Source organism: Neofelis nebulosa, chromosome 9 (assembly GCF_028018385.1).
Source record: "Neofelis nebulosa isolate mNeoNeb1 chromosome 9, mNeoNeb1.pri, whole genome shotgun sequence".
Classification (NCBI taxonomy): domain Eukaryota; kingdom Metazoa; phylum Chordata; class Mammalia; order Carnivora; family Felidae; genus Neofelis; species Neofelis nebulosa.
Genome location: NC_080790.1, coordinates 59898300 through 59915173, shown reverse-complemented (window position 1 = coordinate 59915173; position 16874 = coordinate 59898300). Strand labels below are relative to the sequence as shown.

General features: G+C 34.0%; 1 protein-coding gene across 12 annotated transcripts in view; it reads left to right on the top strand.

Annotated features, from left to right (window-relative positions):
• EHBP1 (EH domain binding protein 1) overlaps positions 1-16874 on the top strand; it is a 378662-nt gene that overhangs the window by 321698 nt on the left and 40090 nt on the right. For 9 of the 12 annotated variants that reach the window (XM_058683956.1, XM_058683952.1, XM_058683950.1 and 6 more), the window contains 5 exons: positions 3490-3597; positions 6823-6947; positions 9307-9445; positions 9656-9762; positions 12404-12527. In XM_058683956.1, coding sequence (XP_058539939.1) covers positions 3490-3597; positions 6823-6947; positions 9307-9445; positions 9656-9762; positions 12404-12527 — 603 coding nt within the window. The remainder of the gene's footprint in view (positions 1-3489; positions 3598-6822; positions 6948-9306; positions 9446-9655; positions 9763-12403; positions 12528-16874) is intronic. The other 3 variants (XM_058683960.1, XM_058683959.1, XM_058683958.1) reach the window with 1 other exon arrangement.

Below are 16874 nucleotides of genomic sequence, written 5' to 3'. Positions count from 1 at the left end.
CCAGATACCCTGTTTTTCCATTTAATTTATTTATAAATGATAAGTGTTGTAAGACTAGCCTTATTGCTGGCTATGAATATATCACTGGGATTCCCATTTTGCTTATAGTACTGCTCAGTGTCAACTGGAATACACTTTCTCATTCCAGTACATAGCCAATCTCCTTTTACCTTTTCCTACATACATTATATGTGCCATATTTATAAACCAACTTCTGTTGGATCTCAAATTTACTTTCCACCATCCTCACCTGCTGGGTTTTCAGTGATTAGCCATAAAGATGGAAGGATGGATGGATGGATGGATGGATAGATAGATAGATAGATAGATGTCATACACATAATATGTAATATCTTTCACAAACACACATGTACTTTGTTTCTGCTAGAATGCATTCAGACTATTACCACAGGTGTGAAGAAATGTGTTGTAACAGTAACTGTTGAAAAGAATTCAAGGGATTGGGCTAAAACTGAAATCAGGGAATGAAAAGTAGAAATCCATTCTTAAGAAGACTTGAGCTGCGTAGATCAGTTTTTTACTCTTGCTTTCTCAAATAGTAATCCTTTTATCTAAGGTTAACAATACATATATAAACACTCAGCATTGTTCATGAGTGGTAGTGTAAACAGAGTTCACTTAGTTGGAAATAAAATGAATGTCACCTATTTAACGTGACAGTGGAACCCAGTATACATGGATAATGAAGGGAAATACAATTTTCTGCATATCGCTGGAAACTGAAAGTACCCATATCTGACCACATTTCCAGACTTAGCATTTCTTTTCATAGCAATGCCATCCTTTTAGTCACTCAGACTGGAGGGTCAATTTTGATGTCTGCTTCACCCTTCTCCTTCTCAGTATTTCTCCCCAACCACCCAGTATCCCATCAGTAGTTTTCAAATTGCATTATACCCACTTCCAATTCTTGTATACTAGGTTGGGCTCTCTGTGCTGCTTGCCTGGAGGTTATAGCAGTCTCTGACCTTGATTTCCTTTCAGTTCTCCAGTCTGACATCTAGGTCACCAATCTCACTCACATCAAGGATGATGTCACATACATTGTACACTTCTGTGGGCAATCCTTAGACCACTTTTTCTTTCACATAGGAAGGCATATCAGACTATAAGCAAGAGTGATATTTTAGGAATAATATTAAAGCCATTGTAATTTACAAAAGTCATAAACTTCATTGCTTATATTACTATTAATTATTTTATACATATTTCACAACTGATTACAATAAGACACTTCGATAGAAAATTACTTTATAGACTACTCTTAAAGAGTTCAGTGCTGATCATGTTAGAACACCAGTATCTCTCCATTCTTAACAAGTAAAATTTAAACTTCCCATTCTGCCCTTCAAGGCTCTCTGCAGTTTTACCTTTCAAGTCTTACCTCACATTATTTCCCTTTAAAATGCTTTGGAGGTGCCTAGGTGGTTCAGTCTGTAAGTGTCTGACTTCAGCTCAGGTCATGATCTCACAGTCCATGAGTTCAAGCTCCGCATTGGGCTCTGTGCTGACAGCTCACAGCCTGGAGCCCGCTTCAGATTCTGTGTCTCCCTCTCTCTGCCCCTACCCCACTCAGGCTCTGTCTCTCTCTCTCTCTCTCTCCCAAAAATAAATAAACGTTAAAAAATTTTTTTTTAATTTTAAATGCTTCGAAGGTTAATGCTTCTGAAGAACAACTCCTGGTACTGTTGGCAAAGAGAAATCTTTTCATTTTTTGAATTTGCTCTATAACTTATTTTTATCCCATAACACTTACCTGTTGTATATGGTTTTGTAATCACTTGAACGTATATCTTTAAGGTGGAATAAGATAAACTCGGTATCTCCTCAACATCTAGCAGTGTTTTGTAAATTGTAGATACAATATGTAGTAGAAGTTTCTGGAATAAACAAATGAATGAATGTTGAATTTTGTGCTTTCACTCTAGATTAATTATGGTCAGTAATAATTAGTAGAGGCTAGTTGGCAGCAACACTCTAAAAACTACTGATAGTGAACTATCTCTGACAGAGTAATACAAGGAAGTCTTATAAACACTTTTTTAGTCCTCAGGAAATACTTGTTCATTCACGTTTACTGCAAAATTACTTAGAGAAGAATTTTTAAGGATAATGAAGATGCTAACATTTATGAAATTAGTTGTGCTAAGCCCAACTGATTAGAAAATATCTCTCAACTGATTGTACTTAAATAATGTAGCCAAGTATAATGCCTTGGCAATTTGAAAGCATTTAGCAATGTTTTTCCCTAGGGGAATTTATTAATCTTTTTTTTTCTTTGTTGTGTTCTTATAAATGACATACATAGTATGTGGGATGTCTTCAATAAAAGTAAACTATTGTTATTAATATTAATGATCATAATAAGTATTTACTTGGGAAGGCCCCAAATCAAACACAAAGGTATACAGGGAAAAGGACAAATATTGAAGGATGAAGCCAAAAGTATAGAATTTTGGAATTTCTCACTTGAAATGATGTTGGAATACCTCATTATTGATAAAAGTTGCCCAATAAAAGGTTAATGGTAGAGTAGTAGGGATATTCTTTAACTTTCAGGGCTAGACAGGTATTTCTCCAAAAGGTACACTGCCTGTCAGTAACAGAATTTAAAGCTAAACCTCTTACATGCAAATCAAATTATTGCTGTGCTTTTTCAAATGCATAAAATTCAAAATTACTTAACCCAGTTTTATCACTTGGATTTAGAAAGGAAAAAAGTATATAAAAAAAACTTTAATGTAAAAAAAAAAAAAACCTCAACTAATTGTGATCCAAAACGTTTTACTAAGTGTATAAAAACTAGCGTGACTTCCTCATTTCCGTGTATTTAATTTTCAATACTAACTTTTTTCAGCTTTCAGTCTCCCAAGATGTACTGTTCTAATTGTTTCTGAACTTTCTTTTGCATAAGGTACTGTCTGTTCCAGTCTCAATCATGTCTCTTAATTTTTCCATAATGATTTCATGATAATATTCATTAATAGTGGAAAAGCACTCAAGTCTTCATACAAATGATATAAATATAGCTACAAGTTTATGTAGAAGGATTTGTTTCTTTATACATTTATATCTCATAACTGCTAAAAAGGTGAAATCTAGAAATATTATTTGATGACTTTATTAGTAAACCAACTTTATTTTTGTATGTCTGTTGTTAGAGATTACTTACACATTACATTTTAAAATATAGGGACTTGATGAACTCAGTGATTCAGAGACCGCATGTGACAAATTGTCAAAACCTTTGTAACTTCTTTGATGTGACAATTCATCTTTGACATATGAATGTAAAATACAAATGTTAATCCAGTAGTGAAAAGTGACTTAAAACTGATTTCTTGCTGATCTGTGTCAGACTATATTTGAATAACTGTCATTAAAATACTGGGTTTTCTACTTTAGTGTTTTGGATGAATGATATAAAATAGAATAATATACTAACATTATTGCTACATGTTCCTACAGATGAAAATGATAATATTGAGATAGATACTAACGAGGAGATTCCTGAAGGCTTTGTTGTAGGAGGTGGAGATGAACTTACTAACTTAGAAAATGACCTTGATACTCCCGGTAATTTCAAATTATAAATACTTTGCATCCTGCTGCATGGCACACTTTATAATTATATTTTTATTATTACCTCATCAATAATGATAATAAATTCTTTCTGTAGCTTTATTACATCTTATGCCCTCACAAATCATTTAGCTGAGTCCACTTTCCATCAATTTTATGTTATTTTGTTTTAGATTTAGTGTTAAAATTAGCAATACAATTGGAATAAATTATAGTTTGCATTCTCTTATTACTAAAGTTCATTTTTATATTTTATGTTATATGAGACAACTTATAGGCATTCAAACATTGGTTCCCATCTCAGCATAAATATTTTGATGTGATGTTGTAAGGTATAGATGTAGTATCTATGGAATACTTCAAATGTAAACCTCAACCATGGATCAGATTTTCTGACTTGGTTTAGAATTGATAGTCTTACTTGTAATATTATTTTGCAAATTTTGTGCTTACTTTAAATATTTACATAGTACTAATATATTAATTTACACTATTTAATAACTAATTACAATAAGACACTTTGAAAACTGCTTATACAGACTGCTATTAATCTCATATCTTATGTCAGTAAATATTATACCAATAATCACTGAGTTGGTGTTTAAAATATAAAATACTCTTGCTTTAAAAGTTGAGTGTTCTAGATGCATTACCTTTATAAGTCAGTGTCAGATAGTAATCAAAAGCTTTGTATACCTGAGAGGTTCCATAAATGCTTATTGAATTGAATTCTTCTAGCAGTAAAAAGTGTTTGGCAATGTCTCTAGACTTAAAAGTGAGGAAGTGAGGTCCCTAATATTTATCTTTTCCTGTAAAAATCTAAAGGGAGTGAAAACAGGTATTCTTTTTCCTAACCCTGGCATGTTCCTGCAGTGCTAACCTGTTTTATTGCTTCTTCTGTTTGAAACCTGGTGTTATTTCTCAAAAATATAATCAGCTAAGGACTTCCTGACTTTAGGGAGCACCCAAGAAAACCCATGCCCTTTCTCAGTCACTCCTTCATGGCCTAGTGTTAAGCTACACTTTTACTAAATGGAAATCAGTATATTTATAATTGTGCAAATCCAGGGAGATGCTGATATTTAAGGAAAAAATTTAAATGTTTAACCCAAAATTAGGACTACCTTTTATTTCTTTCTATTTAAAATATAGTAGATTTCTTTTTTCTTTTTGGAAAAGATTGTTGTTGCTTACCCACCCCCTTACCACAACCACCACTGAAGGCTTTATCAGAAACCAGTAACACTACTGCTGAGGGCATTTACAGGTATAGAATTAAAGCCTCAAGATTCAGTTTATGGAAGTATAAAATCATTGACAGTAAATGATACATATTTTCTGATTTTGCAGTAGAGTATGAAGATAGGAAAAATTAGTCATTTCTTAGGTAAGGTGGGGGGAATTTTCTCATTTTAGTTACAGCAACTTGGTGGGCTACTTTAATGGTTGGTTAATATTAGGGCTAAGGGCACCTGGCTGGCTTAGTTGGTAGAGCATGTGACTCTAGATCTCAGGGTCATGAGTTAGATCCCTACATTAGACACAGAGATTACTTAAGAAAATAATAAAACAAATTTTTAAAAAAATGAAAGTGACACTTCCAATACTTCATTCACATTAAAAATATATATATTAGGGTTAACCAGCTTGACTCTTGTCCTTTTTAAAAACTCCTTCTTCATGTATGTCAAACAAAACACCTCTCAGTCTTTTTGGTTTTGGAGTTAAGTAAAACATTGTTTACAACTCTCAGGCATGCCAGTAAGTGTTGGCCTGTACATAGGACAGACTTTCCAATCCACACTATAGTTTAGTTCATGGCAATAAGAAATAGGAGTGCAAATTGGAATCTGGAAGCACGTAGCATGTTTTATGATTTTTAGCCTTTCTTTATTTTCCCCAAAATTCTTTTTTTAATATGTATATAAAAGTCATAATGTTTTAATAATAAATTGTTTAATCTTTATCTTGATTTGACCATAGTTCATCAGATATTGTTTAAAAGAGAAGCCTGGCAATATAAACTGACCAATTTGCATGAAAGTAATGATAATAGCATTTATTAAGAGTCTTATAATTAGAAAACTTATTAATCTTTATGAAAAATATCATTCACCAAATGGTTGGCATGTCTTTTAACAACCATTTTATTAAACAGTTCCTTTGAGTGAATTTGTTTAAATATAATTATTTGTTTCCATTTGTTTCTGAATTATTTTATTATTAAAGATTAGTGTACTTGCTAAAATTAATTTGAAATTATTTATTTTAAAAGTTGTAGCTGTTTTATTTATTTTAAATTTCTATCCATAATTATTATATTCCAAAATATGATTGTTGTGTTTCTGCCCTCTAATTTTAAGGTATTTGTTAAACATATGCCCTATTTTAATGCTGGGTATAAATGTACACACTTAAACATTGATTCCAACAATGTATACATGACTGAGTCATGTTGAGAACTTGTTTTAATATGGTATTATGTGTATAAATTTAATATACTAGAAGAATTGAAAATGAAATAATGTAACAAGAATAAATTGTATTGCCCCTTTTAGATATCTACTTTGTAGATAGTTTGTTTTATTATGTATAACCTATGCAGTTACTTATATAAATGTATACATCGAATGCAGTCTTAGGTTTTCAGGTAAACATAGCTACTATTAACTATATGATGCAACTGAATGGTCTTAAGGTATATTGACTATATTCTTTAAGGGGACTGATTTGGGGAGAAAAATATATATGATTATATATACATGTATATGTGTGTGTGTGTGTGTGTGTATACATGTATATGAAGAATATGCTAAGAGATTATATCTTAGTTGTTCCCACTACAAAAAAGAAATGATAATTATATGATGTGATAGAAGAGTTAACTAATGCTACAGTGGTAATTATATTGCATTATATAAATGTATCAAATCACATTGTACACATTAAACTTATATAATGTTACATATCTATTGTATCTCAATTAAAAAAATGTATAGTTAACATACCTAAAGACTACTCATTTATACTATAGTTATATAGTATGTATTACAGTTTATATATATATGAAGAGTTGTGCATTTGTCAGGTCTGATAGGTTCCTTCACAAATCTAATGTCTTTTTTAAAAATATAGTAATATTTTTGTGATGTCTCCTAAATTGATAGCCTACATATCTCAGTGCATCTCAGTTATTCATAGTATTTGTGTATTTAACAGAACAAAACACTAAGTTGGTGGACTTGAAGCTAAAGAAGCTCCTAGAGGCTCAGCCACAGGTGGAAAATTCACTTTCCAGTGCTGCACAGAAAGCTATAACTGAGAGCTCAGAGCAAGACATTAAGGTAAATTGTTTAAAATATTTGTCTCTGTGTGCATTCTAGCTTCCACTGGCACTTTATAAACCTAAAATCAATTTCTTACAAGTTCTTCACATTAAGATTAAGATAGACATTTTTTATTGAATAGCAAATCAATTAAGTAGCAATATGGTAATCACTGCTTTCCAGAGAAACTACTACTTTAATTTGTTGTGTTCATGAGTGTAGAAACTGTTTTCAACTTCTATATGTATATATATTTGCTAGGAAGAATATTGCTAAGAGAATTCCAGCATTTTTTCTATTACCCTCAACCTCTGACCTGTTTAGATGAATTAGAATTAGTGTTAATTAATAACTGAAGATGGTATGTGATTGTATATAAAGATACTTGCAAGTGTTGTGTGCCAATATGAATCTTAACTTGTATAAGTAATATTTTAGCCAAATGTCACATGAAGATTATTATTATTTAGGCTATTTGTACTATCCTCAACAAGCCATCCTTCTTTTCCTCTCATGGCATAATTAATATTTCTGTAGCTTTAGGGCACTTCTAGTCCTGTATAACTTTTCACCCACCTGCGGACTATGGGGACTGCCCTGCTGACTGAAAGGATTTCCTTCCTCTGACACACAGATGCTTTGAAGTCCCAAAACAATGACTTTCATTGCTTTTCCCTTATACTGTTGGTTTCTATAAATTGGTGATGAAAGTGTGTGGCAGCACCAGAGGACTTTTGGTCTCTATCTTTGAACAAAAGGAAGCCTGGATCAGGTCTGATTTTTTGTGTTCAATTTAGCTTTCTGCAGTGGATTTAATGCAGAATGATGCTGGCCTAAGAATAATACAATGGATTGAAAAGGCTAACTGAATTAGTGGGTTTAGAGGAATACATTTGTAAAGTGGCAGAAGTCCCTAGTCATAAAAACGTTTCTTAAGATGGGATTTGCTGGCTAATCGCACTGATATTTCAGCATGTTGCCAGGCCTCAAAAAATTTAGCCGTGTTTGTTTATTTTGGTAAAGACTTGAGTTTTAAACCATTGGGCAGTTATAATAATAGCTATAAGAATACACACTTTTCTTAAACAAATAAATAAAAGCCAAAATTGTTTTTATCCCAGCTACATAGCTAGCATAGTATGTACATGATACTAATAATAGAGATATTCTGTAACTTGAAAAAATAAAATGAGAGTATTTTCATTCTTAAGGTTTAATTGTCTCAATAGGTGAAATTGTTTCGCTATCTAAAAATCTCTTATGTGGTAATTTTTAAAGTTATTTCAACAAAAGGTGTGCTTTAAACAGCTTGTCTTTGTGTGGATCTTTTTAGTTAAGATTTTTTAAATGGTGCTTATAAAGAACATATAGAGTCCATCTGTTCTCTTGAAGCTTTCAGCATTGATTTGGGGTTTTATTTTTTTTAATAAAATGCAGTTTACACGTTTATAAATGAGGCATTCTGTGTTTGTGGAAAAGGATAAACTGTTACCTTCCCCTGAGGATTCTGTATCCCAGGCCTCCTTGAGGCTAGAGAATAGGCCATTGGAGGGCTCCCTCATTACTGATTGTCTCAATGCAGAGGAAGGGCAAAGTCTTGGTAGCTTTTGATAACCAGTTTCAGCATTCAGCAGGCTTAGCTATTAGTCATGCATCTTAGCCTTTCCCTATTTACTTTCAAAACACTTAATAAAAATAATAAAAGATTAGGTATAAAATGAAATATTTGTTTGGTACACAGCACCTCGGTATCTGCAGCTTCCACACACTGCAGTAGTTCAGTCTTCTGGGATATTTCTTGTTGATAGAACCATTTGAATTTGTTACCAGTATTAACATAGGAAGCTCTGGAAAAGATAATTGTAGTTTCCTTAGCTGTAAAGGGCTTACTTACAAATCTGGCTTTGGAAAGTTATAGCTGATGAAATGCAGTTCAGTGGGGTAGTATTATAATCCTACCTTTTAGCCTTCATCCAGCATTAGTGGTTTATCTCAATGGGCATAAAATTAGAAACTAGTTCTTCTTGTCATACAAGTCTGTGGGACTGTACAAACCGATGGGGCAGAATAGTGGGGGACCAGAAAGAAGCACCATGCCTTTTAAATTATACATATCATTGGGAGAAGACACAGGGGTTTACAGCATCTAATGAATCAAAGTTATCAAGAGTGATCCTCCATCTAAACTATGTCTCCCAAAGTTTTGGTTACAGGCAACAGCACTTGTAGTTGAACTACTTAGAGCTCTTTGAAATCCTTTTTCTTTCACAAAGTTTCTAATTTGGCATTCTCTTAAATCAGTAAAAGTTGTTCTGCTAATACGTAATTTCACGTTTATACAATCAGGATGTCTTAACTACGTTTGTTTTACTTTTAGAATGGCACAGAAGATCTCCGGACTGAACGATTACAAAAAGCAACAGAACGATTTAGAAATCCTGTTGTTTTCAGCAAGGATTCTACAGTCAGAAAAACTCAACTTCAGTCTTTCAGTCAATATGTTGAGAATAGACCAGGTAGGAACACTTTTAAAAATGTTTTCCCATCTTATGATTTAATAGTGTTTAGCTATATATGTGTGTGTGTATGTGTGTGTGTGTATATATATATATATATATATATATATATATATATATATATAAAAGCTGATAGTGTAAATCCACATTTCAATACACAAATATCAAGCTTTATAATAATTTTACATGTCTTTCCCCCTTTTTTTTAAGAGATGAAAAGGCAGAGATCAATACAGGAAGATACAAAGAAAGGAAATGAGGAGAAGACAGCGATAACTGAAACTCAGAGGAAGCCATCAGAAGATGAAGTGCTTAATGTATATTAATTTTTTGTGTGGTTTCATGATTGCTGATAATTCCAAACTGTATGTGGAAATAGTGCCTTTATTTGTTAAAATGAGATGTTAGGTTTTTTAAGATGTCAATCTCCAGTGCATTCAAAGCAGAGTGAGAGGGGTGCACTGTTGAATTAGTCTGCAGTGTGGTGATAATTGTCAGATAAAAAAAAATGAATTTTTCAGAGTTCCACAGCCCCAGCTTCCTTGAGACATTTCCATCAGGGCACTTCCCATAAAGAGATTCCAGTATTGATCTACCAGGAGGATTTTAATTATTACAATAGCAGATACCGCAGAGCTGCAGTTAGAGGGAAAAGTCACATGAGACCTGCTAGAATTTCTCAGCCAACCCATTTTGTTGGCTTGGGTTAATGGGTGTTCAACCTTTCCATTATCCAGATCAGCCGTGAATTACTAGCTGAATGATGTTTGCATTAATATAATATATATGGTAATTTCTTCACTTAATTAACGGGGAGGTTCAGCTCAGTAGGGGTATGGGCTGATCATGTGTAAAATTGATTTGTGAGGGAAATATTTGATAGACCGCAGGGAGAAAGCTGCTTTTGATGGACAGCTGCGGGACAGAAGCAGGAAGAACAAGTTTTAACTTGAATTTTTGTCCGGAAGCATAGCTCTCTAAGAACGGTGCTACTTTTTTATTATCTGTAGTTTGTGTAAATATTTTCATTGTTTTTACTGTTAAAATGATCTTTGCTGGATTTTTAAATCCTTATAAGTGCACTCAGAATTACAGACTACAAATTAGGGTCCTTAAAAACTTCTCATTTTTAAGTTGTACTAAGACAGGTTTTAGTACACAGAACAGCTCACTCATATATCGAGATGGAATGTTTGGTATAATTTGTAAGTTGCAGAATACTTGAGTATACTGTATACTCACACTAAAGAAATCTGGTAATAAACTTTGTGACTGTTTTTAACTGAGCCAGTCTGTAAAAACAATGAAGTTTATATGTTGCTTATCATTTCTGCTTCCCTTTATCTTTCTTACTCATGTTGTCTTTACAGACTATGTTTGTTTTGCCCCTTTGTATGGGAATGAAAAAAGGAAAGTCCTTTTTGGAAATGCTGTGCTATACGGCAAATAGGTTATTCCAGATTTTAAAGTTACCATTTACATTTATTCTGTTATGATTTTGTTATATTTCATATTGAGATGGGAGAATATCCATTTTTATGGGTCTTTAAAAAATACAGTAACTTATTTGATCACACTATACTGAAAAATTATCAGTTTTATGATTTCCTAAAATACATTTGATCTTTAAGTTTGTCAACCACCAAAATCAGTTTAACAGTAAGCTGATATAGAGTTCACATGTGAATTTACCGGTTCCAAAGATAGATAAGTCATATGTATGGTTAGATGTGTTTATTGATCATGGTGATTCCAGAATATGCTCATAAATAACATAATTCTTGATTTTGTTTCTTGTTTAAGGAGGACCCAAAGATAATTCCTCAGGGCTTCTTAGAGATTAATATGCTTCTAGGTAGGGAAGGGATTTGATAGAAGAGATTGTTCATATTTGTTTCTCTGAATACATAATGTTATAAATTCTGATGCTAGTAATGGTGGTAGTGAAAGTAATCACTTAAGCATTTCTTCAGTATTCCTTAGCTACTTGGGAAACTTAGCTCTGGAAATGTCACAAGGTAAACAGGTATTACAAAGGGAGCCATAATTAATCTCTTTGTAACTCTACCACAAGTAATAACCCTACCCCCTAATGATTTAAATGAGTAATATGAAAATAAAAATTAAGACTCTACTGGTACTTTATAATAGAACTGCTACTTCAAATAAAACTTCTAAGGATAATTTTTTAAACATGGATGATTGTAAAAAGTAACATTTCAAATTGAAATCCAAATTTGGTTAGATGGGAGATTAACCAAATCAGTGCACTAGTTGCATTAGATCCTTGCAGCAAGGTTTGAAACCACCTGTCAAGTTAGAATTCGCAGCTACAATAATTAGTGATATATCAACAGAACGACATGTTAAAGTACAGCAGCCAGCTGGAGGGAAAACTGGAAATATTAGAAACTTCTTTTTTATAATTTTTAAAAAGCATTTTAAATAGTATATTTACTATGACAGCAAGAAATGTATCTCTTTAATTTTGTATTTTTGTAAGAATAAGTCTATGTTTTTCAGGATAGATACTTTAAGAATCATTTCCTTAGTAAGGCTCCATTTTTGCATATTGCACATTTGAATGAAATGTGTCATTGGTGTTTGTTTTGACAGTCACCAAGAGGAAGATTGTCTTCTATCGTCGTCCATGCTTAAATAACTCTGACTTCAAGGAGAATTTTTTTCTCTGCATTAACTTTTTAAATATGGCAAATCTGGGTGTTAAATTATAAATATAATACTAAACAGCTGAGATTTTCTCTATTTGCAAAAGTTTTGCTATACATAGCATTTATGAAAATTTCTTGAATCACAGGGAGTTGCTTTTTCATACTAAGGGTGATACTAACGGTGTTATTTGGTTCTCTAGGTAAGTGCTTTACTAAGTGTTTGTAGAAAGGAAAAATGCAACTTACAAGTGATTTTTTTTTCCTTCCTGTTTGTTCTCGTTAACAGAAAGGGTTCAAAGACACCAGTCAGTATGTTGTAGGAGAATTGGCAGCACTAGAGAATGAGCAAAAGCAAATTGACACCCGTGCCGCGCTGGTGGAGAAGCGCCTTCGCTATCTCATGGACACAGGTACGGTGCCCAATTACACTGTAAACAGTTTTGGCAAATTGAGCGTTCACAAACTCTTATAGAGTTTTGGAAGTGTGAATCTTTGAAGCCTGAATGTTCAGCAGAACTGCCTTGAAAATAAAAAGGCTGCGATTTGCAGCCACCTCTCTGGGCCCTGGTGATAAGAGTGCCTTCATGGGAAGTGATAACTCGCCCTGATACCGTGTGAGCCAGCACTATTGAACAGTGTGCTCATCCATGCAGAGTTGGAATACACATCTGTGCCTCATTGATATGCCACTGCTTAAAAAAAAAGTAAGATCTTCACTGTTCTACTGATTCATTGGGAAAAAAAAAAGATTTGGCCAGCTAAAGCCATGTACTGCATGAAACAGAGCACTATGCATAGGGGACGGCTCCATGGACTAGATCACTGAAATTTGAGAATACTATCTGGTTACTGATGCTCCACAGTTTGTTTTTTTTTTTTTCCAAGGGAACAGGTTTTTAAAAGTCTGTAATAGTTTGTGTCACAGTTGCATTTGAAAGGATTAAAGTATATAGGAAGGTTTATAAAAATGGGTTAGAGCAGCAAGTTAGCTCCTAACCAGAGGGTAGATTGCCATTTAATGCTGATTGCCAATAGTGATTGTATAGATCTAAGTGCAGAGTGAGCTACTGGGGAAAAAAAACAGTGTATGTGTATATTTTAAATTTTTTTTTTTTTCAACGTTTTTTTTTTATTTATTTTTGGGACAGAGAGAGACAGAGCATGAACGGGGGAGGGGCAGAGAGAGAGGGAGACACAGAATCGGAAGCAGGCTCCAGGCTCCGAGCCATCGGCCCAGAGCCTGACGCGGGGCTCGAACTCACGGACCGCGAGATCGTGACCTGGCTGAAGTCGGACGCTTCACCGACTGCGCCACCCAGGCGCCCCTATATTTTAAAGGAATGTATGCATTTGTTTAAAATGCTGCTCCTACAAGAAGCGTAAAAATGAGAAATAAATTCAGATTTTTATACCAAATTAAAAGTAAATTATATTAAGAAAAAAATGTCAAAACATAAAGTGGAACATTCATTCCTTTAATATAAGTAATTTTTTACTTTTATTAGCCGTGTGAAAGTAGACTAGTAAAATGATGGTAGTAGATTAGAATTGGAAAGCTTTCCTAAACTTTTTCTTCTCTATTTGCCAAAAATATATTTACAATTAAAAAACTCCTCCAAAAATAAGCATTTATATGGGACATTTGAAAATGCCTACATTAGTGAAATCAGAATATATTAGAACAGGAAGAGACCTTTGGCTTTATCTGGCCCAGTGGGTTTCAAACTGTGTTCTGTGGAGCCCTAAAGCTTCTTCAGAGGCATCTCGGGGCTGTCAGGACAATAAGAGAGCAGAAAGCAGACAGGCGTCTGGATTTCCTACCTTACTTCAAACAGAGCAGCTCTGAGTTTATTTATTCGAAATAGCAGACTCCTTGGAAGAGTTCATTTAAAGAAAAGGTTCTACTGCTTAAAATTTAAAACCAGAAAAAAAAAAAAAAAAACACCTTGTCTTTTGAACACTATTGCCCAACCTTCTCATTGTACAGTGGAGACAGAGTTACAGGGAAAGCTCAAGTCACATAGATCCGTAAGTGCCCGACCTTGGACTAGAATTCAGGTCACCAGAACCCTATCATACAGGATCCTTCCCATTATACTAGATTACCTAGAACATATTTATTGTTGCCTTAACAACTTACAGGTATGCTCAGTCTTGTACATTCGTGTGAATTCAACAAGTATCCCATAAACTAATATATTGTTTCATGTTTGCATTTTCCCTTCGGTTTCTAGGGGATTTTGAAAATATTAGTTATGTTAACTATATAAAAATGTAAATACTAGGTAGTATAATTTCTGTATACATTTTAAAATTATTACCTTTAAATATTTTGAAGAGACTAATTTTTTTAAACAAATTCTTTCAACACCTTTCCTCATTGTATTGGATAAATTAGATGTTACTATACAAGAAGCCTTGTGCCACTAGAAAAAAAAGCTACAAATTCGGTTTCCTTCCCTTTTTTCAAACTTGGAGCCTGATTTATTGAAGGTTCTAAACAAAACAGACTGAAATTCTCCTTCCCATCCCACATATTACTGCTGAAGCTTTGAAGTGGCCCCATTTCACCTATAGATCATTTATAATCTGAAAGATAGTCATGGACTACAGATTGATTCTAGCATCCCTTTGGGGCTTTATATTGCTTACTGCATAAGACAGAATCTGATCTAGACTGGGTTGGCTACTGCACATTCAGACTAAAATTGCCTTTGTTCCCCAGCTTGGTAAGCTCCAGCAATTACCCTGGACTATACTGAACCTCTTCCAGACCAAATAATTGTTTCTCAAGATTTGCCTAAAGCCTAGTTAGCATATGAAGTAAGAGATAAGGTGTTAGAAAGAGAAAGTATATATTCATCCTTTTCCTTTTTGGGGTTCCAATGCTTCCAACTTTCCATTTATTATAGCAATTAGTACTTTTTCCCCGACATATTAGTTTGCTATGCCGTTTCTGAATCTCAGCCTCAGAATTAAGCAGAGCAGATGGTATCATATTCCTTACATGATGAAACTGAGGCTCAGAGAGGGAAATGACTCATTTAAGAAGGCCTGAATAGTAATGGCCGAGTTAAGGCTTAAACTGGACTTCTTGGGTTTTCTAGCTCTTAAGTCAGTCCTCTTTTCCCACCATATGTTCTTTACAGAACAAAACATACTTTATCTGCTACTTCAAGTTTTATATATTTCTAGATACTGAGCATATTTCTTTATTGATTTGAAGCTCACGTATCACAAAATTGACCATTTTAAAGCATACAATTCAGTAACATTTAATACATTCACAGTGTTATACAATCACTACTATTTCCAGAAGTTTTCATCACCCTAAACAGAAAGTCTGTGCTCATTGAACAATAATTTCCCATTTTCTCCTCTTGTAATCCCCCTGGAATCTCTAATCTGCATTCTGTCTCTAGAAATGTGCTTTATTCTAGATATTTCATATAAGTGGAATCAAATAGTAGTCGCCCTTTAGTGTCTGGCTTCATTGAATTTACATAATGTTTTCAGGCTTCATGCATATTATAATATGTACCACTACTTCATTCCTTTTTGTGGTTGAATAATATTGTATTATATGCATATAACCACATTTTGTTTATTCATTCATCCATTGATGGACATTTGGGTTGTTTCCATCTTCTGGCTACTATGAACATTGTGTGCAGGCATTTCTTTGAATCCCTGTTTTTCAGTTCTTTGGGGTATATACCTAAGATTGGAATGCTGGGTCATATGTTAATTCTCTATTTAACTTTTTGAGGGAATCCACTCACTTTTAAATGGGTTGCAAAATTTATTTAGAAGATAATTTTGCAGGACTGAGAATACATTTTCCAAAAGAAGCACTGTTATTAGCATCCTCCAGCCAGACAAACCCACAAAAGCCTATTAATTTAAAATATCACTAGAGGGGCACCTAGGTGGTTCAGTCGGTTAAGAGTCCATGATCTCATGGTTCGTGAGTTTGGGCCTCACATCAGACTCCATGCAGAGCCTGCTTGGGATTCTTTCTGTCCCTCTTTCTCACTGCTCCTCCCCCCACCCTTTCTATCTCAAAATATAGAAATAAGCATTTAAAAAATGCTCTAAAAAATAAATAAAATACCACTAGAATAATGCTAGTAGTTGCCCTAGGCCTGAGTCCTCAGTTCCCAGAACTTGAGTAGTTCTGGGTTTTAAGTATCAACCCCTTTAGCTCTGAAACTCTTGCATCTTGATGGGAAGAAAGGTGGAGCCTGGATGGTGGCCTAGACCACTGGGCATTTTTCCTGGCATGTCAGGAGAAGGCTCTAACAAGAAAGCAGCAAAGGAACGTAATAGAGCACTTCAGTGGATCCTGCAGCAAGATGACAATATACCAGGGGTGAGAATGGCAGTGGCAGGGAAAGGGCTTGAGGTCCCAACATCCATTTGGAGAAAGGATGTCATTGGCAGAGACAGAGCAGCTGTGGGGACTCATATGACTGGTTATTTCTGAAAATGAGTAATCCTAAACTAGCCTGAATACTAAATAACACGTCTGTGTGCGCGTGTGCTTGTGCATGTGTGTGCGTGTGTGTGTGTGTGTGTGTGTGTGTGTGTGTGTTCTGCCATCCTACCTTGGGATCTGTAAAATTCTTATGCAAATACTAAAGAACTTTTTTCCATCAGTTCTTTTTATTTTATTTTTTTAAATTTCTACAGAGGAGGAACTTTTAAATACCTAGCACCTAAAGTTTAGAATGATTTATTTCTTTAGGAACAGTAAG